The sequence below is a fragment of the Sinohyriopsis cumingii genome, chromosome 4, assembly GCF_028554795.1.
Source record: "Sinohyriopsis cumingii isolate HCF-2022 chromosome 4, ASM2855479v2, whole genome shotgun sequence".
In the NCBI taxonomy this organism is placed as follows: Eukaryota; Metazoa; Mollusca; class Bivalvia; order Unionida; family Unionidae; genus Sinohyriopsis; species Sinohyriopsis cumingii.
In genome coordinates this window covers 138,288,276-138,311,543 of record NC_142964.1, presented here as the reverse complement: position 1 = coordinate 138,311,543, position 23,268 = coordinate 138,288,276, and the positions used below count along the sequence as shown (strand labels likewise).

The following is a 23,268-nucleotide window of genomic DNA, read 5'->3' as shown; positions in this document are numbered from 1 at the left end:
CTCACAGTAATAAGCATATCCCAGGAATGCGGTGATACTGGTAATGGTATCGAAATGGTCATCGTGATAATAGACATGAATGTATTTTCCGTCCTTAAAGTCTTTCCCTCGAAACAACAGAGGCCCACGCATTTCTTGAGGGTACACTTTCAAGGTGTAGCGTGGAGCTAGGACATCTTGCAATTTTTGCATTTCAGGAATGCCACAGGGTGTGTCTTTGGATAGGCCGGCTTGTTGCAACAGGAGTTCTGCTTCACTTCGTTGTTTGGCTCGGTCCGATTGTCGAATAGTTTTCCAGGCTCTTTTCCATTCTGCCGTGTCATTCTTGTTGGCATAAGTTCGTCCCACCACGATAGCCCTGGCTAAACACATCTGGTCTTGTGGGTTGTTAATTCGGACGAGACTCTTTTTCGTGCTGCGAAGGTCGTTCACCAATAAGATCTTTCTGCGTCCAGTCCCTTGAGGAGGATAAACGTGGGTCATGTCCAATGTGGCTTTTCCATCGGTGATGTCAAACTGGTCATTGGATTGTTGCACGTGTTGAATCTTGTCCATGACTTTGGAAGTGGTCAATTCTGCAGGGCTGCTAAACTCGATCCAAACAGGGGATTTCAAACCGTTGTGTTGTATGGAAAGTCTCAAGCGATCGTCTTCTTTGGGTTGACATTGTCGCTTGAGTGTGGTGAGTAAAGAATCCCACACCCCGGTGACGAATCCTTCTGCTTTCTCTAACGGTACTTCGGCCTTGAAATCTTTAAACTTCACCGTGTATTTGTAAGCCGTGGTTCTAAATTTTCTAGAGGAGCGCTTTTCTGTCTCTCGAATGAAATAGTACTTTTCAGGGTTAACTAAGGGTGGTGAACTTGGTTTAGAGGGTTCGGATTCTGGTTCACTCATGTCCTCTTCAAAATCACTGGCATGAATTTGTGCCAAGACTTCAGCTCTGGTACGAGGCGATAGATCACGTTTCTGCCTCTTACTTTCTTCTTTCTTCTCAAATGAATTGGATCGTTTCATCTTGAGTGAAAAACGTCAAATGACTAAAATTTAAACAGCATGGACTAATTTATAGTCATGGCAGACCAGCGTATATAAAAGGGTGTGTGTCTTGTCCTTTCACTATTCATTTCACTCTCTAACCGAGCACAACGATGGAAGAAACTAGCCAAATCGAACGTTTCATCAGAGCTTTGAGAGGGGTCATTAGAAAATTTTCTTCAGACCAGCCTTCGGACTACTCTCCTTCTTTTCGAGATAAAAGTGAAGATACTTGCTATATCTTTCAGAAGAAAGGGCATTGGTCTTCAGAGTGTCCAGACCGTCAAAAAAGAATAACAGGGGTGAAAAGAGACAAAAGTCAAGATACCTGTTGTTATTATTGTCAAGAAAAAGGACATTGGTCTCCAGATTGCCCAAAAAAGAAACAAGAGGAGTCAGAAGATGAGAGGGATTCTTCAGAAGAAGAGAGGGATTCTTCAGAGGAAGAAAGCAGCCAGGTAAAGAAAAAGAAACAGGAGAAGAAAAGAAGAAGGGAAGAAAGTGAGGAAAAGACTGACGGTGAAGAAATTTAAAAAACAGAGAGACTAAACAGTGAGACAGAAGAAGTGAATGTACTTTTTAAAGTGCTCTGTTGTGAATTGTGAATTGGATTGTAACTATTTATCAAAGAATAAATTAGGTATAAAAAGGTAAGTGTCTTTGAGTTTTGATTTTAAATAAGAAGCTACACTCACGCACTCATATACACGTACTATAGGGATGAAATGGTTTTTTTTTTGTGGGTTTTTTTTTCAGTTATTGGCAATTGAAAGTCTATCTCTTTTCGAGAGAAGTGGGTGGCCCTGAAAAGGGCCTTTGGTTTTTGGTGTAGGGGTGAGTTTAAGCAATCAACTTTAACTGCCTTAAGCCTTTGCCACGGCCGAGGCCTACTTCTGATGATGATGATTTGGTTGAAATCACTAAGGGTGGTACGGTAAGCTTAGTCACAGGGTTGGCGTGTTTAGCTCGGGAAGGTCGTATTCTCTTCGGTCGTGATAAAGAAGTCTGATACATTTGTTTCAGACTTCTTAACTCCGCTAAAATGTCTAACAGTACCGTGACCGTTTGATTTTCACTCTCTTGTTTCTTTGCTGCTTCTTCTTCTTGTTTTTTTCTTACCTCTTCTTGCTGTTGTTGCTGTAAAAGAAAAGCTTGTTCCGCTTCCTTTTGTCGTTGTATAAATTTCTCCAATTCTTCTTTCTGTCTCTGTCTAAAATTCTCCACTTGCGGTAATGAAGAAGGTGACGAAGGTTCCGGAACAAATTCTTGCGAGGTAAGAAAATCCACAAAATCCCAATTTACCTCTTCTGAAAGTAAGTCCGGGTTCACTTGGGTGGTTTCCACTGCTGGTGCACCCAAATGGATCGTTTTCTGAGTTTCCGTCATGTTGAATCACTGTCGCATAGATTGACTGCACACAGGCGCTAGCGAATCTATATAGACCACGTGACGTCACAGACTGTTGTCTTCGGTTTGGATGCGAGCTGACTGAATTTTGTAACGCGTGTTTGGATTGGTCAATGAACTCAATCCGTTTCAATCCTTCCTCTACCTATAAATAAGCGCAGTTCACTGCATTGATTTACCTGTTCTCGTCGCCGCAGCATGTGGACTGACGTTGAATCTTCCACCCTTGTGTCAACAGTGATGTTCAGGACGGACATACCGATGTATGTCCGATCCGAATGGACAGTTGTCCATAGGACCCCCAGCAACCTATGGATACGTAGGATTTACGTAGAGAGGCAAGGATGCCTCAAAAGAGTCCTGATATACGGTCCTACAGTGAGACGAAGCCTAAGGACAAGAAGAAGTCACAGATGCCCTTTATATTAAGGGCATATATAAACCCAAAGGCCCTTTTCAGGGCCACCCACATCTCTCGAAAAGAGATAGACTTTCAATTGCCTACCCCATTTTTTTTTAATTTTTAAAAAAATCCTCTGTTCAATTCCCCTTGTCCCTAGACAGTCCCACGATTTATTCCCTATGTTCAATTTCCCTTGAGGCTCAACAGACCCAAGATTATTTTCCATGTTCAATTCCCCTTGAGGCTCAACAGACCCAACATTTTTTCCCATGTTAAATTCCCATTGAGGCTCAACAGACCCAAAAAATTTTCCCATGTTAAATTCCCCTTGAGGCTAAAGTGACCCAGGTGTTTTCGTAATGTTAAATTTCCCATTGAGGCTAAAGTGACCCAGGGGTGTTTTTAATGCTAATTCCCATTGAGACTAAAGTGCCCCATTCACTACTGGTGTCGGTCGAATGCCTAACGTCGATCAATCGATCGAATGCGATACATCACCGAATGTGATGTAACTATTTCTGTCTCGATAAGAAGTGAAAATTGTTAAATTGATATTTATCCTAGCAAGTTATGTCATTCAATGCATGGACTTCAGTGGGGACTGATACTGAATGAACAAAATATATTTATCTCACAGATTTTTCTCCATGCCAATATACTCGAACTTGCATATATTATTTTTCTCGTTTATTCTGCATACCATTACATAATTAAGGAGCTCCTAACCATAATCAAAATGTATTCAGTAGCCAAAACAAATCATACATAACAATGACATTATAATACCTAGCAAAACCAACGAGTCGTGATATACATAGTCTTTTATCTTCTTTCAATTGTAAATACAAAAGCTATAATCCTTAATATTCTATAAGTGGCAATTACTCATGTTTGTATTTAACTTGTATAATGTGGTTGTTGTGGCCACCGCCACAACTTTGGTATACAAAGTCGGTATGAGTCAAAATGTATTGTGACCTCAATGCTAAACATTTTGCATGATGTGTGTCGTATTTAGGCCTTAACGCGCGGCAGCACTCCGAATCATTGACTGTAAAGTGATGGCTGTACACCGCAGTTAGTGTTTACAGGTATGGGCTAAATCCTCTAAACCATAAACACTATATCTCAAAGTTTGTTTAAGTTTATTTAGCTAGCATATACTTAACTCTAATTATAAAGCTACGTAAATGTGTTATGCAAACGTATTACCCGTACTTATCTTTCCTCACCATTGTACTTCGTTCATAAAATATATCGGGACATATTTCATAACAGGTTATTGTTTACGTTTTACGTATGTCAGTTTTATTTATCCCTAACACTCCCCTCCCCCGGTTGTTATAGAGAAGACAGCTACGTATTTTGAGCAGATATAAGGACATCTTTCATTTTCACGAGGGAAGAGGAAATATTGTAAAATAACGAGTGGGGCGGAGACATTGCATTATTACAAATGAAGTGGAAACATTTCATTATCATGAATGGCTTCCTTGTCGCCACTCATGACAATACAATGTTTCCACTTCACTCGTGACATATTTACGTATATCTTATCCAAAAACGCAGATTATCTTTTTATTATATATTTTTGAAAGCGAAATCCGTCGACTCATATCTATTCTGCGTCAATGCAGTTACTACATCGATAAAAAGAGATTATAAAGTTTGGAATAATTTTGGGTTGAGATGTTTTGCAAAATTTACCTATCAGATTGTTGTTTTTGTTGGTTTTATAGGGTTTAACGCCATTTTCGGCACAATATAGGGATTTGTTATACATGGCGGCTTGTATAAATGGTGGAGGAAAAACCCGGTAAACCTCTGAAAGAACCACCGCCCCATCGCATTAGATTGAGTATTTTGTAAAAATAACGACTGTTTTCATACAAAAGAAAGAGTTTTTATTTTCCCTAACACAATTTATGATCGATACTGTTGGGGGTGGGTTAGGTCTAATTTAGAAACATCACAGCGGTGATTGATATTGCTTGGCGTGGGGTAGGCCCACATGTAGAAACATCACAAAGCGGTGGTTGATATTGCTTGGAGTGGGGTAGGCCCAATGTAGAAACATCCCAGCGGTGATTTATACTGTTGGGGGTGGGGTAGGCCCAATGTAGAGACATCACACAGCGGCTGCGACTGACAGAATTCAGAGCGTAAATCTACTGACAGAATTCAGAGCGTAAATCTATTTGAACAACACATTTTAATGATTGTGAACGTACTTGCAAAGATTTTCGTTCTTTATTTTGTATGTTTCTATATTCAAACATAATTTTTGTGTGACATTGGCAAGTTTGTAGTCTACATCGGTAGCAGATTGTCCCCTGATTTTGGTTTGCAATCATCAATTATAAACGCACGATCTACCCATTGTTTTCAAACACAGTTGTTATGAGTGTTAAAACTGCTGCGTAATAAACTGTATTGCTATATAATCACGAGCTTTTGCGTCTATAAAATGTGTACCCGTTGCCGTACAGTGTTAGTACATGTATACTGTATGGGTAACACATCGCAGCAGGTCATACAGGTTCAGTCACTGTGAGTTTCCGTTATTCCAATAGAAAACAAGTCATAGAAAAGTAATAGAAGTCAACATTTGCTGTTTGGAGTTGGGTTTTAGGTATTTCGTGATGGCACCACGGCGACTGCATGCGTGTATGTTAGAGGGTCTATTGCTGATACAATTTAAGATCTCTACGTCCTGGGATGAAAAGAGTAAGAGCGAATGAGCAGAAGAAGAATGAGAATGAAATAGTCATACACCTGGCAATACGGGTTTAAATAACATGCACACGAGTAGATATATTTCCAAAATGGAGAAAAAGTAGTTCCAAAAGTAATATCGCCACTGTGGCGATATCATTTTTCTCGCACTGATACATTTCAGCATATTGCTATTAAATATATATAATACATTTTTAATCACTATTGCTCAACTTTAAACTGTAAGGAAAGAACATTTTAACAACAAAAAATCTACCACTATTATCAAATAGCGCCACTATTCGTATACATTTATTAGGAAACACTGCAAACAACATCTGAAAATGTACCTTTTGTTAAATATCTGGTATCGTGTATATTGCTATGCAGTTCTATGTATGTATACAAAAATATCAGTTTGTATTGATATATTTGTGCATATATAATTGTACATGTGTTATCTATCTATCTATCTATCAAAGTAATTTTCTAAAATAGACCAGTCAAAACACAATATAAACATACATACCAGTAGTATAAAAAACAGAAATCTGTGCGGTCAGTAGTGACCATGATCCCGCTTGACGCAGAGAGTAGTCTGTCGTTAAATGCTAACCCTTCTCAATATATTCAAATTATACAATTAGTATTGGAGTTAGAAAGATATAAACTATACATCGTATGTTTCTTCGTCAATATTAAAAAGCAGTTTTGTCATTTCTACAAATAGAATTGCGACTAAACAATGCATTGTGTCGGAGAAACAGACGAACCTATATTGGGTAGGCCATAATGATCAATAAAAATCATCTTTTTGAAGTTTTTCATCTTTAATAGATGCTCATATTTCAATGATCTGATTGAAGAGCTGGTTACGAGATCGAGTCTGACTATCGGGCAGATATGGGGAAAGACAGCGTAGTCATCATTTTTAACAATGCCAGCAGGGTGTTCTACCCCGGGCAGATTGTGGATGGGAACGTGCAACTTACAGTCGCGGAATCGCTGAAAATGAGAGGTAACAAAGTTACTGCGTTTTTCGTTAACAAACTTAGGAGAAAACAAGGGCAAATATTAAGACAAACAATTGGATAAATAACAATAAATGTATATCATCAATATCAGGATTCAGTGTATAATTTCCGTGGGTTTTAGGATTCATTGTATTATTTCCATGGTTATATGGATTCAGTCTCTTCTCTCGATGGTTATATGGATTCAATCTCTTCTCTCCATGGGTATAAGGATTTAATGAATTCTCTCCATGGGTATAAGGATTCAATGAATTTTCTCCATGGGTATAAGGATTCGATGAATTCTCTCCATGGGTATAAGGATTCGATGAATTCTCTCCATGGGTATATGGATTCAATGAATTCTCTCCATGGGTATATGGATTCAATGAATTCTCTCCATGGGTATATGGATTCAATGAATTCTCTCCATGGGTATAAGGATTTAATGAATTCTCTCCATGGGTTTAAGGATTCAATGAATTCTCTCCATGGGTATATGGATTCAATGAATTCTCTCCATGGGTATATAGATTCAATGAATTCTCTCCATGGGTTTAAGGATTCAATGAATTCTCTCCATGGGTATATGGATTCAATGAATTCTCTCCATGGGTTTAAGGATTCAATGAATTCTCTCCATGGGTTTAAGGATTCAATGAATTCTCTCCATGGGTATATGGATTCAATGAATTCTCTCCATGGGTATATGGATTCAATGAATTCTCTCCATGGGTATAAGGATTCAATGAATTCTCTCCATGGGTTTAAGGATTCAATGAATTCTCTCCATGGGTATATGGATTCAATGAATTCTCTCCATGGGTATAAGGATTTAATGAATTCTCTCCATGGGTTTAAGGATTCAATGAATTCTCTCCATGGGTATAAGGATTCAATGAATTCTCTCCATGGGTATATAGATTCAATGAATTCTCTCCATGGGTATATGGATTCAATTGCTTCTCTCATGGGCATTTGGATTAAATGCATATTATGAGTATTATGATTCAATGTATTATTTCCATGGGTATTACGATTCAATGCATTATTTCTATGGGTATTACGATTCAATGCATTATTTCTATGGGTATTACGATTCAATGCATTATATTCATGGATGCAAGGATTCAATGTATTGTCTCCATGTGTATTATGATTCAATGTATTATTTCCATAGTATTCTATATATTCTCTCCATCCAGAAAATAAACATATCCATAGAGTAATTAATATTGGCTGCCCCATTTCTTTAATCAGATATATGTCTAAAAGAGATTGCGAAGATAGTTCGTTAGGCAATCTGTCTGTCTGTCTGTCTCATGCCAAAACAACCTTTCTTACATAAACAGATTAAGCGACCCAAAAGGCTACATATTAAAATACCTTCGTTTTTGTCATTTCAAGTCTGTGAAATGGCCTGATTTAATCTATGTTTACCATCACTTTTGGGTATTGATGACTGGATTGGTGTGATATAAACTTTATGTTAGATTACGAACCGCCCCATATATATATATATATATATATATATATATATATATATATATATATATATATATATATATATCGTGTTTTTTGTATAATAACGATGCGCATTGATTTATGTAATAATGTCTTTGTTTGTCACAATAGTTTGTTTTTTTTGACGACAAGAACAACGCATTTTCTTGCGTCAATAAAGTACTCTGAAACTCTGTTTTTTTTTTGGTACAATGTTCAGCTTTGAAATTTAATAATTGCAGTTCAACAAAATTCCAAAATGTAATCTAAGGAGATCTTCCTTTGTAAGGTAACAGTTGATATCATCATCTACATTTGTTTTATTTTAAAGACATCATATCATATTATTTATTGTGCGTTTTTTTTTTAGAGATAAGATTGACCTTTTCCGGTGATGCTAATGTAAGATGGACAGAGAGAAGAAAAACAAAGAATGGGACGACTACAGTCGTATATAGCAACCATGAAAGCTATTTTAACACAACCGTACATTTGGTTCAAAAACGTAAACCTTCAAGCGACACCCACCTGAGAGAGACAGAGAGAGAGAGAGAGAGAGAGAGAGAGAGTCCCTTTTTGATATTGAGCAATTTTGTAACAATAAGAGGGTAAAGTCTAATTAATAATAATGTTAGCAATGCAATTTTTAAGTAAGTATGGGTCGAAAAGCATATTAAAATATTGTGTTTGTTCAGCACCATTTGAACACCTATTCTTTAAGCTGATAATTGTTGATTGACTAAATGACAGCGAATTATTGAACGCGTGTTGCTAAAGACAGGCACATTAATTACTCTGCAGTTATGTTTCAGTTTCATTTTAAGGTCTCACATTTAATGTTGGACTTTTTCTGACTGAGCAAAAATTAACTACTTCATTCTAACTTCACAATTACTTAATAATAATAATAATAATAACAATAATACTAATAATAATGATAATAAAATTATATATATATATATATATATATATATATATATATATATATATATATATATATATATATATATATATATATGTCTTCATATTTCAGAGGCTGATCACTCGGGGGATATTATTTTGCCGCAAGGTGTCTACAACTACCCGTTCAAATTTCAGCTTCCACTAAACATTCCGTCCTCGTACGAGGCCGTGATCGGACGCGTGCGTTACGCCGTGGTAGTGACGGTTGACAAACCGTGGGCCTTCGATCTTGTGACGATGGGTCCTTTCACTGTTATATCACTGTTGGACTTAAATAAGCTGCCAAACGTTGCTGTAAGTAGATACGAAGAATTTATCTAGGTACAGAACTCCTGTTATATTTAACATTTACACATTTAATAAGTTCTAATGTTTAACCCGACCCCGACCCAACACAAAATCGGCCTCTTCTTTAATTAAAAGTTTAGAGAGGGTCATCATAAGTTGATCACGTTTTGAGCTATATATTAAATTGCATAACACTACGAAGTGATCTGCTTCACCTCCCAATTTGCTCTCGGCTAATTTATGCAGTTTGTACCAACACGTGTTGGAGTGAGATTCTAGCGTGCTTCAGTGAGAATCCTAACTATTTAATGTTATGACAGTTTCTTTCAGATTACACCACGTTCAGTCTCCAGTACTCCCTCAAGCACATTTTTCTGGGCATTCTCTTTGAAAGTTTCCTGTTTACATTATTTGGCGAGACATTCTAGGCTTTGTATATCATCCTGTATGGTTGATAATTGTTTTGGCTGTGTCAAGCACGTCTTATTAGAGGGCTCTTCAAGCATACTCTATTGCTTTTTTCACGAGCGAAGAAGCTTTACACAGATGAACTGTAAATAACACAAAATGTGAATGTGTTATACACATAAGAACACCAGCTTCGCTCAGTATAAAAATTAAGTTGACGCTAAATTATATAAGTTGGGACAGATAAATCTGTTCATAATATATGTTCCGTAATGAACAAACGAAGCATCATAAAAATGTGAGACAGACGACTACTTGTCTATCAAAATATTGTCGCTTCCAGAGTACATTGATGGTTATTGAAAACTAAAAATAGCTTGAAAATTAGCAGACATTTTCATACAACAATACATGTATTCATTGTTGAAATTTGATATAATGGTACAGAACGTCACAAACAAACCTCAAAAAGCGGTTTCTATCGCGGAATATAAATGCCTCAATATCTATGTGAATTGTACAAGAAAACGATACGGGTTTAAGTTTGAATCTGCAATTTTCAGAACGGAGGGACAATTGCAGACGAGAAAACGTTATGCTGCCTATGTTGCAAGAGCGGGCCAATCAGAGCCAATATTACTACCGATCGTCTGGGGTACGTGCCTGGGGAAGCCATCAAGTTCAGGGCGGAAATTACTAACCTCAGCAACCGGCAGATGGAATGCTCGAAGGCACAGCTTGTCATGGTTGGTAACTTGTCTTTCTTAGTACCAATGTGTGTGTGTGTGTGTGTGTGTGTGTGTGTGTGTGTGTGTGTGAGAGAGAGAGAGAGAGAGAGAGAGACTTGATGATATCTTTGAATAACTAAGTGGCATACTATACCGATGTTGCGCTATGTCAGCGTTTTGCAGACTTTTTCCTACATTAGCATTAATCATTTAAAAAAGAGACTTTGGAAGAAAGTTAAGAAACTGTTGCAGCTTGTGAAATCACGTAAATTATAAACTTCTACCGAAGTCCATTTTCTTCAGAGACAAACATTAATAATAATGTATTATCTTTTATGTTTTAAATATACATCAGATATCAACCTGAGTGTGTATCACAAATACGACCAACAAATTTTGTTTTGCTCTCTAATTTATGGTGTTATAATTGTCATATTCCCATTGAAACTTTAGATGACTCAATAATATCTTGTATGTATATTTCAGCAAGTACACTATCATGCGCGACGTAAAACCAGAACAGTAAGAAATGTGCTGTATGCAATAAAACGGCCGCATATACCTGCAGGGGATACCGATGTCTGGGACGGTTACAAGCTTCATGTACCTCCTGTACCGCCGTCTTTTCTCATTGGATGCAAAATAATTGATATTCATTACTATGTAACGGTAGGTACTCACATAGTTCGTGCATAATACAATGACAGGAGTAGTGAAAGGGGATACCGTAGCCTCAATGGGAATTAACGTTACAGACCACCCCCCCGGGACACTATAGCCTCAATGGAAATTTAACATGGAGAAAAATCGTGGGACACTATAACCTCAATGGAAATTTAACATGGAGAAAAATCGTGGGACCATATAGCCTCAAGGGAATTTAACATGGAGAAAAATTGTGGGACCATATAGCCTCAAGGGAATTTAACATGGAGAAAAAGGGGACTGTATAGCGTCAAAAGGAATTTAAACAGGGTGGGACTGTATAGCGTCAAGGGAAATTGAACATGGGATTTTTTTTTAAAAAAATAAAAATTTTTTTAAAAAAAATGGGGTAGGCAATCGAAAGTCATTCTCTTTTCGAGAAATGTGGGTGGCCCTGAAAAGGGCCTTTGGGTTTATGTTAATATTAATATTAACATAGATGGCATCTGTCACATCTTCTTCTTCTTAAACTCCTTCTATCTGCAGGTCCATACACAAGTACCCTCTTGAGACATCCTTGTCTTTCTATGTAAACTCTTCTCATCCATAGACTAGTATCTGTCCTATCAACAACAGTCCACTTGGACCGGACATACATGAGCATGTCCGTCCTAAACATCATTGAAGACACAAGGGTGGATGATTCAACTGTAGTCCACATCTGGAGGCGACGAGAACAGGTGAATCAATGCAGTGAACTGCGCTTATTTATAGGTAGAGGAAGGATTGAAACGGATTGAGTTCATTCACCAATCCGAACACGCGTGACAAAATTCAGTCAGTCCGCATCCAATCCGAAGAGAGCAGTCTGTGACGTCACGTGGTCTATATAGATTCGCTAGCGCCTGTGTGCAGTCAATCTATGCGACAGTGATTCAACATGACGGAAACTCAGAAAACGATCCATTGGGGTGCACCAGCAGTGGAGACCGCCCAAGGGAACTCGGACTTACTTTCAGAAGAGGTAAATTGGGATTTTGTGGATTTTCTTACCTCGCAAGAATTTGTTCCGGAACCTTCGTCACCTTCTTCATTACCGCAAGTGGAGAATTTTAGACAGAGACAGAAAGAAGAATTGGAGAAATTTATACAACGACAAAAGGAAGCGGAACAAGCTTTTCTCCTACAGCAACAGCAACAGCAGCAAGAAGAAGAGGTAAGAAAAAAACAAGAAGAAGAAGAAGTAGCAGCAAAGAAACAAGAGGGTGAAAATCAAACGGTCACGATACTGTTAGACATTTTAGCGGAGTTAAGAAGTCTGAAACAAATGTATCAGACTTCTTTATCACGACCGAAGAGAATACGACCTTCCCGAGCTAAACACGTCAACCCTGTGACTAAGCCTGTCTTACCACTCTTAGTGATTTCAACCAAATCATCATCATCATCAACATTACGCAGTCCAGAAGTAGGCCTTGGCGGTGGCAAAGGCTTAAGGCAGTTAAAGTTGATTGCTTAAACTCACCCCTACACCAAAAAAACCAAAGGCCCTTTTCAGGGCCACCCACGTCTCTCGAAAAGAAATACAATTTCAATTGCCAATAACTCAAAAACAAAACAAAAAAAAAAAAAAAACATTTTACCCCTATAGTACGTTTATATGAGTGCGTGAGTGTAGCTTCTTATTTTAAAATCATAACTCAAAGACACTTACCTTATATAATTAATTTATTCTTTTATCCATAGTTGCAATCCAATTCACAATTCACAACAGAACACTTTAAAAAGTTCATAGACTTCTTCTGTCTCCTGGTTTAGTCTCTCTGTTTTTTCAATTTCTTCACCGTCACAGTCTTTTCCTCCTCTTCCTCTTCACTTTCTTCCCTTCTTCTTTTCTTCTCCTCTTTCTTTTTCTTCACCTGTCTGCTTTCTTCCTCTGAAGAATCCCTCTCTTCTTCTGAAGAATCCCTCTCTTCTTCTGAAGAATCCCTGTTTTCTTCTGACTCCTCTTGTTTCTTTTTTGGGCAATCTGGAGACCAATGTCCTTTTTCATGACAATAATAACAGGTATCTTGACTTTTGTCTTTTCTAGCCCCTTTTTATCTTTTTTGACGATCTGGACACTCTGAAGACCAATGCCCTTTCTTCTGACAGATATAACAAGTATCTTGACTTTTATCTCGAAAGGAAGGAGAGTAGTCCGTCGGCTGGTCTGAAGAGAATTTTCTAATGACCCCTCGCAAAGCTCTGATGAAACGTTCGATTTGGCTAGTCTCTTCCATCGTTGTACTCGGTTAGAGAGTGAAATGAATAGTGAAAGGACAAGACACACACCCTTTTATATACGCTGGTCTGCCATGACTATAAATTAGTCCATGGTGTTTAAACTTGAGTCATTTGACGTTTTTTACTCAAGATGAAACGATCCTATTCATTCGAGAAGAAAGAAGAAGAAGAAAGTAAGAGGCAGAAACGTGATCTATCGCCTCGTACCAGGGCTGAAGTCTTGGCACAAATTCATGCCAGTGATTTTGAAGAGGACATGAGTGAACCAGAATTCAAACCCTCTAAACCAAGTTCGCCACCCTTAGTCAACCCTGAAAAATACTATTCCATTCGAGAGAGGGAAAAGCGCTCCTCTAGAAAATTTAGAACCACGGCTTACAAATACACGTTGAAGTTTAAAGATTTCAAGGCCGAAGTACCGTTAGAGAAAGCAGAAGGGTTCATCACTGGGGTGTGGGATTCTTTGCTCACCACACTCAAGCGACAATGTCAACCCAAAGAAGACGATCGCTCGAGACTGTCCATACAACACGACGGTTTGAAATCCCCTGTTTGGATCGAGTTTAGCACCCCTGCAGAATTGACCACTTCCAAAGTCATGGACAAAATTCAACACGTGCAACAATCTAATGACCAGTTTGACATCACCGATGGAAAAGCCACACTGGACATGACCCACGTCTCTCATCCTCAAGGGACTGGACGCAAAAAGATGTTATTGGTGAACGAGCTTCGCAGCATTAAGCGTAGCCTCGTCTAAATTCACAACCCTCAAGACCAGATGTGTTTAGCCCGAGCCATCGTGGTGGGACGAACCTATGCCAACAAGAACGACAGGACAGAATGGAAAAGAGCCTGGAAAACTATTCGACAATCGGACCGAGCCAAACAACGAAACGAAGCAGAACTCCTGTTGCAACAAGCCGACTTGCCCAAAGACAAACATTATGGCATTCCTGAAATGCAAAAATTGCAAGATGTCCTAGCTCCACGATACACCTTGAAAGTGTACCCTCAAGAAATGCGTGGGTCTCTGTTATTTCGAGGGAAAGACTTTAAGGACGGAAAATACATTCATGTCTATTATCACGATAACCATTTCGATACCATTACCAGTATCACTTCATTCCTGGGATACGGTGACCATGGTTATAATAATCGAGAGCAACACAAACATTGCGGATTGAAATGCTCAGGATGTTTGGCCTCTTCACCCTGTCTGAGCGAAAAACCAGTGCCTTGTTCAACTTGTCTGCGCACGTTTGTCGGCCCTACCTGTTACCAACAACATTTGAAGACGCAAGGTTCACAGCAGAAATGTGCTTGTCAACTGCTGAGATTGTGCCCTACGTGTGGACAAGGCCTATGTACCAATAATGTCAAGGCACACGTATGTTCAGGAAAGAAAAAATGTCACATTTGTCACCACATCGTGGACTTGGAACACCAATGCTACGTGCAAAAATACCAACCTCCACCAGAGAAAGAGGACGGTCACAAGAAGAAAGGCAATTTCATCTTTTTTGATTTCGAATGCATGCAAGAGACCGGCATTCACATTCCTAATTTCTGCGTGGCTCATCGAGCGTGCGAGAAGTGCATTCAAGAACCTATCTTCAGTCATTGCCCTCACTGCAGCAAGATTCCCGGAGGGCGTGAAAAAATCTTTCGGGGACCGAACACGTTAGCCGATTTTGCTAAATGGGTTTTAGACCCCATCGACAAGACGTGGAGCCAAGAGGACATCGAACGTTACGGAGATTGTCATCGTCATGCCACGGTGATGGCTCACAATTTCTCCGGATACGATGGACAGTTTCTTTTGAGGTACTATACGGAACAAGGCACTGTGCGTCCTAAAGTGACTTTGAACGGAGCCAAAGTCATTTTCATGCAAGTGGGACAAGTACAGTTTAAAGATTCGATGAGTTACTTGGACATGCCTTTGAGCCGAATGCCTAAAACGTTTGGAATGACAGAAATGGCTAAAGGGTACTTTCCACACTTTTTCAATACGGAAGCCAATCAACACGCCTTTCTACCCCATTTACCTGAGGCTCACTATTACGACCCCGACAACATGCGTACCGAACAACGAGAAGCTATCTACCCTTGGTACCAGGCTCACGCCTTCGACCCTTTCGACTTTCAGGAAGAAATGTTAAAGTATTGTCGTTCCGACGTGGACATTTTACGACGTTGCTGTGGAAAATTTCGAGAACTGTTCATGGAACACGGAGGGGTCGATCCTTTGAAAGAAGCTTGCACCATTGCCAAAGCGTGTTCCTTAGTATATCGACAACGATTCATGCCTGAAAAGACCGTGGCTGTCATCAGTCCTCAAACGATCCACTTTGTCAAACGTCAATACTCGGTCAAAGCCCTACGTTGGTTACATTACTTGTGCGAAAAGGAAGACAAATGGATTCAGCATGCCCGCAACGGAGGAGGCGAAAAGACCATCGGAACGCATTCGGTCGATGGCTGGGACTTAGAAAACCCCAAGATCGTGTACGAGTTTAACGGTTCTTTATTTCACGGATGTCCCGTCTGTTACCCTGACCGTGGCACTAAAAATCAGTTTTTACAACAAACCATGGAAGACTTGTACCAGGCTACTTGTCAACGACGCCTAAATTTAGAACAGGAAGGATACCAAGTGGTGGAAATGTGGGAACACGAGTACGATCACCGTATGAAAACCGATCCCGAATTTAAACACCTCGTGGAAAGTTACCAGTTCATGGACCCGCTGAACCCGAGGGATAGTTTGTACGGAGGAAGAACCAATGCCACCTGTTTGCTGTACCAAGCCGACGAAGAGAAAGGAGAAGAAATCAAATACTTGGACGTGTGTTCGATGTATCCCTACGTGTGCAAATATTGTCGCTTTCCTGCAGGGCACCCACAGTTGTTGACGGAATACATCGACCTGAAAAACATTCGACAATACGAAGGCTTGATCAAGTGCAAAGTTTTGCCTCCCACGAACCTATACCATCCCGTCTTACCTCACCATTGCCAAGGCAAACTGATGTTTCCTTTGTGTCGTACTTGTGCCGAAACGTGCAACCAAGACCAACCTTGTCAGCACACCCAGGAAGAACGGGCCTTGACGGAAACCTGGGTCAGCGTAGAATTGTTCAAAGCTCTGGACATGGGATACCAACTGTTAGAAGTGTACGAAATTTGTCACTTTCCCAAGACACAACAATACCACAAGGGTCAACCCAGTCAGAAAGGCATTTTCGCCGACTACGTGGATGCCTTTTTGAAACTGAAGCAAGAAGCCAGCGGCTATCCTTCCTGGTGTCACACTCCCGAAGACCAAATAAAATTCAAAGAGAAATACTATGAACAAGAAGGCATCTCTTTAGACCACATCGAGAAAAACGAAGGCAGGCGATCGTTTGCCAAAGTGATGTTAAATTGCTTGTGGGGTAAAATGGCACAACGTCCGTGTTTACCCAAGACGGAATATTTGACAGAACCTTCCCGCTACTTCCAGATGATTCACGACAAAACCAAATACATGAAACACGTGGACGTCGTTCGCGAGGGTTTGATCTTGGTCAATTACGAAGAAGATCTGGACTTTGTACAAGACGACCCTTTTGGAAATGTCATCATTGCGGCTTACGTGACAGCTCATGCTCGCTTAAAATTGTACGAAGCTTTAGAACTGTTAGGGGAACGCGTCCTGTACTTTGACACGGACAGTTGCATTTACATCCATCACCCGAGTCAACAGCACCCTGACATCGAGGGAGACCGTTTAGTATCCTGGGCAGACGAGCATCCCGACGACAAGATTCTAAGTTTCGTCAGTGGTGGTCCCAAAAATTACGGCTACGAATACCAGGACCCACAAGGAGAAGTGCACACGACGTGTAAAGTGAAAGGATTGATTCTGAATTATCGTACCAGTCGTGTGGTGAACTTTTGGGTATTGAAAGAAGCCTTGCAATCGGGAGAGGATGGAAACTTTAAAGTGACCACTCACCAACCGAACAAGATTGTACGTTTACCCACTCACCACATCGTCAGTCGACCTTTGGAAAAAATCTATCAAATCGTGTACCAGAATCGAGTGAGACTTCCCGATCATTTCACTTTACCGTATGGACACGTCGGTATTGGTCTGTATATAAAAAGGAACTCTAGGCAAGATCGATAGTTCATTGTGACTACCAAGACCGAGCGAACAAGATGAATACTTTGAATGAGACATCGTTCCAGTTTGGGGATTGTAAAAAAGTTGTATCTTCCTCTAGTGTGACTAATACTGGATGGATAAGACCCAGGCATTGCGACGGAAAATGTCCGGAAGGAAACTGCGATTGTCCATGTGGTTACCATTGTAATTGCGTAACAGAGTTTGCAGACGAGTGCGATTGTGAGCCTTGCGATGGGTACGATGCTGTACGTTGTGACCTTAGCGATGCTGTAAAGCATCATGGGAACTTTGTTCTCACTACCCCTATCATGGAAAGTGATGCTGTGCGTGTTAAACCTGAGGGATGCGAAAGCGATGCCACTCGTCCTCTTGGACATTTTACTGGGTTTCGTTTTAAAGGGGAATGTCGACCTTCACGTTTACCCCCCTACGGATGTCATCCAGCCCTGAGCAAACTCCTGTTCATGTCACCCAACCCTCATCGAAACGAACCTGTGAAAGACGAATATTCGTTTCCTGTGCGTTTGTCGGAATACTGCGACGTTGAAAATCGTCTTCAATCGTTCAAAGGAAAATGGTCTAAGTATCTGGGAGGACCGACCCCCGAAGAATTAGCCAGAGCCGGATTGTTCTACTTGGGCGAAGGAGATAAAGTCAAGTGCTTCAGTTGCGGTGTGTCACTTCGCCACTGGGAACCGCAAGATTCGGCCTACGTAGAACATGCTCGATGGTCACCGAATTGTCATTACTTACCCTTAGTGGGACCGAGACACTGAAGTAACTTACCATAATCTGTTCATGGATACTTTATACGAGAACATTCGTGCTTTGCCTGTGGAGTTGAGAGAACTCATTTATCGAGAGCTGGTCAAAATACAAGTCAAACGTAAAGAACAATTGCATCCGTTACGTCACCGGTGTTTGAACCACTGGTACCTGAATGCTATAAAAGGACTGATTCAGTTGAAAGTGTTCCATTGGACAGACATTGGTCAACAACCCCCTGGTTTTAAAAAGGATTGGTTTGCTATTGATGATTCTATCTTCTACAATGTAAACGTACTGCATCGAATTCCAGAGGAAGAGTTAACGAATTACCGACATCTTTTACACAATGTCAACTTAGTGAAAGAGGAAACTTCTGAACGAATTGTAATGTGTAAATTAGTGACTAAACGATTTCGATTCGACAATGAATTAAAACTATGTCTGTGCAAACAGTACATTTCTTGTGTCAGACAAAAGAGGATTTAGTATGACCTATTCATGGATACTTTGCTAGAGAACATTCGTGCTTTACCTGTGGAGTTGAGAGAACGCATTTACCGAGAGCTGGTCAAAATACAAGTCAAACGTAAAGAACAGTTGCATCCGTTACGTCACCAGATCTTTAACCACTGGTACCTGAATGGTATAAGAGAGCTGATTCGTCAGAAATTGTTTCAGTGGTCAGACCTTGTTCAATACTTCCATGACCCCGATGATCCACGTGTTGATTATTTAGGTTACTTCGAGATTCACCTACAGCAATACATTGAAGAAGACAAGGTAAAGGATTACCGACATATTTTACGTGGAATCTACTTAGCGGAAGAGGAAACTTCTAAACGATCTCTGACGTTTCGGTTACAGTATGCAACATTTAAATTCCCCGCTGGAAAACGAAGATCTCTGGCTAGAAAGTACGTGTATTCTTTTCGAAACAAAGAGACTATAAAAACAGGCTGCCATGCCACGACTTTTATCACATGTAATCCAACAGATTCCGTGGAAGGAACTCAATGACCATATTCAAACCGTGGATCATTACCATCGATTATTACAAGGGCTGTATCCATTCAATTTGGGTCGACACATAGTGTGTGTCTTAGTGACTTGTTTTCTGGGATTTCGTTTACCAGCCGATTCTTTGTGGACTCTTTACGATCAGTACTTACCACACCCCCATGGCCTTAAATGGTCACGAAAAACTCCTTTTGCTCAAAGCCTTACGGTTTCATCTGGATACTTCTCGACCTCTACAGGAAAAAAAGATTCGTCAACTTTTAGCTACCCAAGAGGTGTATGACGATGTGTGTGTAGCGTGTGACTTACACCCCCATTGGACAGATGTCCGTGCCTGGAAAGAATGAGATTTTGAGGCTTGGACCCAAGAAGTGGCCCAGTATGCACGAGAGTTGTTCAAGGAAAAAAGTTACTTTTCAACCTGTGTTAGTGACGGTGCCAGAAGAACCCGTCACCCAGGACAGGACCGTCGTGGACAGGCCTGAAAGACCCTTTCGGGAGGACACTTGTGTGACCTTACCCCCTACTATAGAACTGGTCAGAACTTTACCCAAAACATGTTGTACAGACACTTGTGTTTATTCCACGTTAATGGTTATCATGTGCCTTTTATCCTTGTACTTAAGCCTTTGGCTTTTATGTATTTTTGTCTTTTGTATTCATGTTTAAAACATTCAATAAACGTGTTCTGAAAAAGGTATATAAACTCTTGTCTTGTTTGTTTTCGTGTCACAAGTGACATTTCTGACACTATGGCTACCTCTGCTGTCTCTGCTCCCTCTTCCTCCACTGTCAAAGTCATCGACGAACACTTAGATCGTGCCACTTGGGAGGCTTTGTATCTTCGCCATCCCTTTAACATGCTCATTGCTGGACCTAGCGGTTCAGGCAAAACCGAATTTGTCAAACGTTTAATCGAACATAAACATCATTTGATCGATCGACCACCTCAGCGGATCGTGTGGTGTTACAAAGAGTGGCAATCGGCGTACAGCCTCTTGCGAGAAAGTCAAGGCGATTCCATCGTGTTTGTGGAAGGCATTCCTAAAGAAGACGACGGCATCGTCTTTGACTCCCGTCAAACCCATTTGGTCATTTTCGACGACATGTTAGGAGAAGACGAAGAAGAAATTAAACTGTGGTTTACGCGCAAAGGGCATCACCGTAATGCCAGTGTCGTTTACATCACCCAAAATTTGTTTCAACAAAGTAAAGCCCATCGCACCATTAGTCTCAATGCGCTTTACGTGGTCTTGTTTAAAAGCCCTCGAGATAAATCGCAAGTGCAAGTCTTATCCAAACAGTTAGGAACGCCTTGGCTGACTCAGGCGTACGACGATGCCACTCAAACGCCACACGCCTATTTACTCGTCGATTTGAAACCTACGACCCCCGATGATTTGCGATTTCGTACCCACTTGTTTCACCACTGGGGTCAAGACAGAGGGCCTGTCCTGTACACGTCTTCGTCCTCGACTTAACCGCACCAAAAAAATCTATAAAAACCTCAGACCCTTTTCGTCTGTCTCACACAGTGTCAACATGACGTCCCTTCAATCACATCTTCCCGTCAAATTGATTCGTGCCTTGTATGGCATCAGTCGAGAAAAAATCCACAAACACGAGCTCGTGTTTTAGAAGCTAGTCTCAAAGAAGTCTTACGATGGTTCACGGTGACGGCACGTCGATTACTACAAGGGATCATTCAGATTCCTCATCAAACCAAACGCTTTTTTGATCGAAACAAAGTCGCTTTGACCCAACTGGCTGATCCCCGCATCGACACTCAAACCAAAAAACAAATCATTTTGAAACCTGGAGGGAGCGGTACTCTAGGAGGGGTCATCATTCGGTCTCTCTTAAGGTGGGATCCTAATGCCCCCAAACTTCTCCCCAAGAAAAAAGTCAAACGAAGCCCCAAGAAGAAGAAAAAGACCAGGTCCCCAAGGAGAACTTCTCCAGTGGCGGGACCCTCCTCTGACCAGACACCACCCCGGAAAAAGAAAAGAAGCCCCCAGAAAAAGAAACAGAGAAAAAGTCCCCAGAAAAAGAAAAGTCCACAGAAGAAAACTAGTCGCAAGAGAGGCACTTCGGCCAGGACGCAACCTTACACTCGCAAACCACGACCTGCCACGGCGGTGACTGCGTCTCCAGCAGCTTCACGTTCATCCACTTCTCCGTTGATGACACCAAGAACTGAAGAGTACTTGGAGACGTTGATCACACCAAGAACTTCTCCGTTGATGACCCCAAAAAGAACTTCCCCAGTGGCAGGACCCTCCAATTTAGTGGCAGTGGCTGCTGCTCACAAAGTACCTTCTCCCAAAATCAAAGTCCATGAAAGACCGGGCATGTTACAAAGTTTACTGGATTTGTCCAAGCAAGAACTGGCTCGATTTAGTCCGTTGCGTACCCCTGGACGACGTGTCATGCCTGTCCTCAAACTGATACGACGTAAAGACAATCAGTGGCGACGCGTTCCAGTATAAAAAAGGCCTGTGACCAAGTCGGGGTATCAGTATTTTTGGTGCTCCTGAAGACTCAAAGATGTCACCCTCCAGAAAACATCCCTCTTCTAAACATCCCCAAGGAAAGAAAAGAAAAGGACTGCCTCCTCGTTTAGTCAAACATGGGGACATGTTATCTGTGCTGTCCAAAGCTTCTCCACCTCTACGAAAAAAACTCATTCAATCGGCCTCCAAAGAGGTCATCGATACCGTGTGCGAATGTTGTTTGAACGTCTTGAAAGGCACGATCCCTTTGTCCAAACACCAGAAACAATGCTTAGGCAAACATAGTCACGTTCTTCGCCAAATGGTTCAAAAGAAAATTCCCATTCGTCAAAAGAAGAAGATGTTGGTCCAACGTGGAGGCATTTTACCCCTCTTGTTAGGTCCCTTACTGAAAGGAGTCTTGGGAACCATGTTGGGAGGACTGGTGGGAGCAAGATAAAAAGACCCTCGGAAGTCCCAAGATCTCAGAATCGACCCCTGACATCCCCATGGAAGCACGAAAACTGGGTTTAGTACCTTACAAACGATGGATGGAATACCATCGTTGGTAAGAACAACGCACCCCGCATTTACCTCCCAATCCCCATTTGAGCGAGATGTCCCAGTTACAACACGAATTGCAGTCCTTGATGGATCGCCAAGATTTGTCCGAAACAGAAAAATCGGAAAAGTACGGTCAACTCTTGCAACGACTGCAACTCTTTCACCAGAAAGCTTTAGACGAAACACCTCTACCCACTCTGAAAGATTTTAAGACCTTGATGAAAAGTCCAGCAACATCACCAGTACCATTACCAGTACCAGTACCAATGACCAAGACAGAAAAAGGAGAAGAAGAAGAAGAAGGGTTTCAAACTCCACCAGAAAACGTACGCAAGTTAACAACACCACCTACCTCCAGAATTGGATGGATTAAAAAGATGATGACCACCCCTTCTTCATCACAAGAGAAAAAGAAAGTGAAGACAGAAGTGAAGACAGAAGTGAAGACAGAAGTGAAACAAGAACCGATATCCCCTGTTCCCACATCCTCCTCCTCCTCGACACCTATTGCCGGTCGCACACGCAAAGCATTACAATCCAAAAAAATACCCCAAGAGAAGAAGAGTAGCATCTTCCAAGAGTGGGTGCCTTATTAACACACAAACACAAAAAATGGAAAAAGTCTTAGCCAGCATTTACTACGATCCCTCCCATCCTGCAGGTTACGCAGGAGTTCAAAAATTGTATCGTGCTGCCAAAACTCGACTGAAAAGTCTCCGTTTACCTCAAGTGCAACGATGGTTACAAGAACAAGCTACCTACACTTTACACAAACCCATTCGACGCAAGTTCGCCAGAAGTCGCACCCGAGTGGAAGGCATTGATCATCAATGGCAAGCCGATTTAGCCGATG

General features: G+C 40.9%; 1 protein-coding gene across 3 annotated transcripts in view; it reads left to right on the top strand.

Annotated features, from left to right (window-relative positions):
* Positions 1 to 3,780: 3,780 nt before the first annotated feature.
* The window catches only part of LOC149802171 (arrestin domain-containing protein 3-like), a 32,063-nt gene continuing 12,575 nt past the window's right edge, over positions 3,781 to 23,268 (top strand). Inside the window, exons 1-6 of one of the 3 annotated variants that reach the window (XM_089956582.1) lie at positions 3,781 to 3,939; positions 6,401 to 6,581; positions 8,450 to 8,584; positions 9,113 to 9,336; positions 10,302 to 10,484; positions 10,953 to 11,135. In XM_089956582.1, the coding sequence (XP_089812708.1) occupies positions 6,467 to 6,581; positions 8,450 to 8,584; positions 9,113 to 9,336; positions 10,302 to 10,484; positions 10,953 to 11,135 (840 nt within the window). In that variant the 5' untranslated portion in view covers positions 3,781 to 3,939; positions 6,401 to 6,466. The remainder of the gene's footprint in view (positions 3,940 to 6,400; positions 6,582 to 8,449; positions 8,585 to 9,112; positions 9,337 to 10,301; positions 10,485 to 10,952; positions 11,136 to 23,268) is intronic. The other 2 variants (XM_089956584.1, XM_089956585.1) reach the window with 2 other exon arrangements.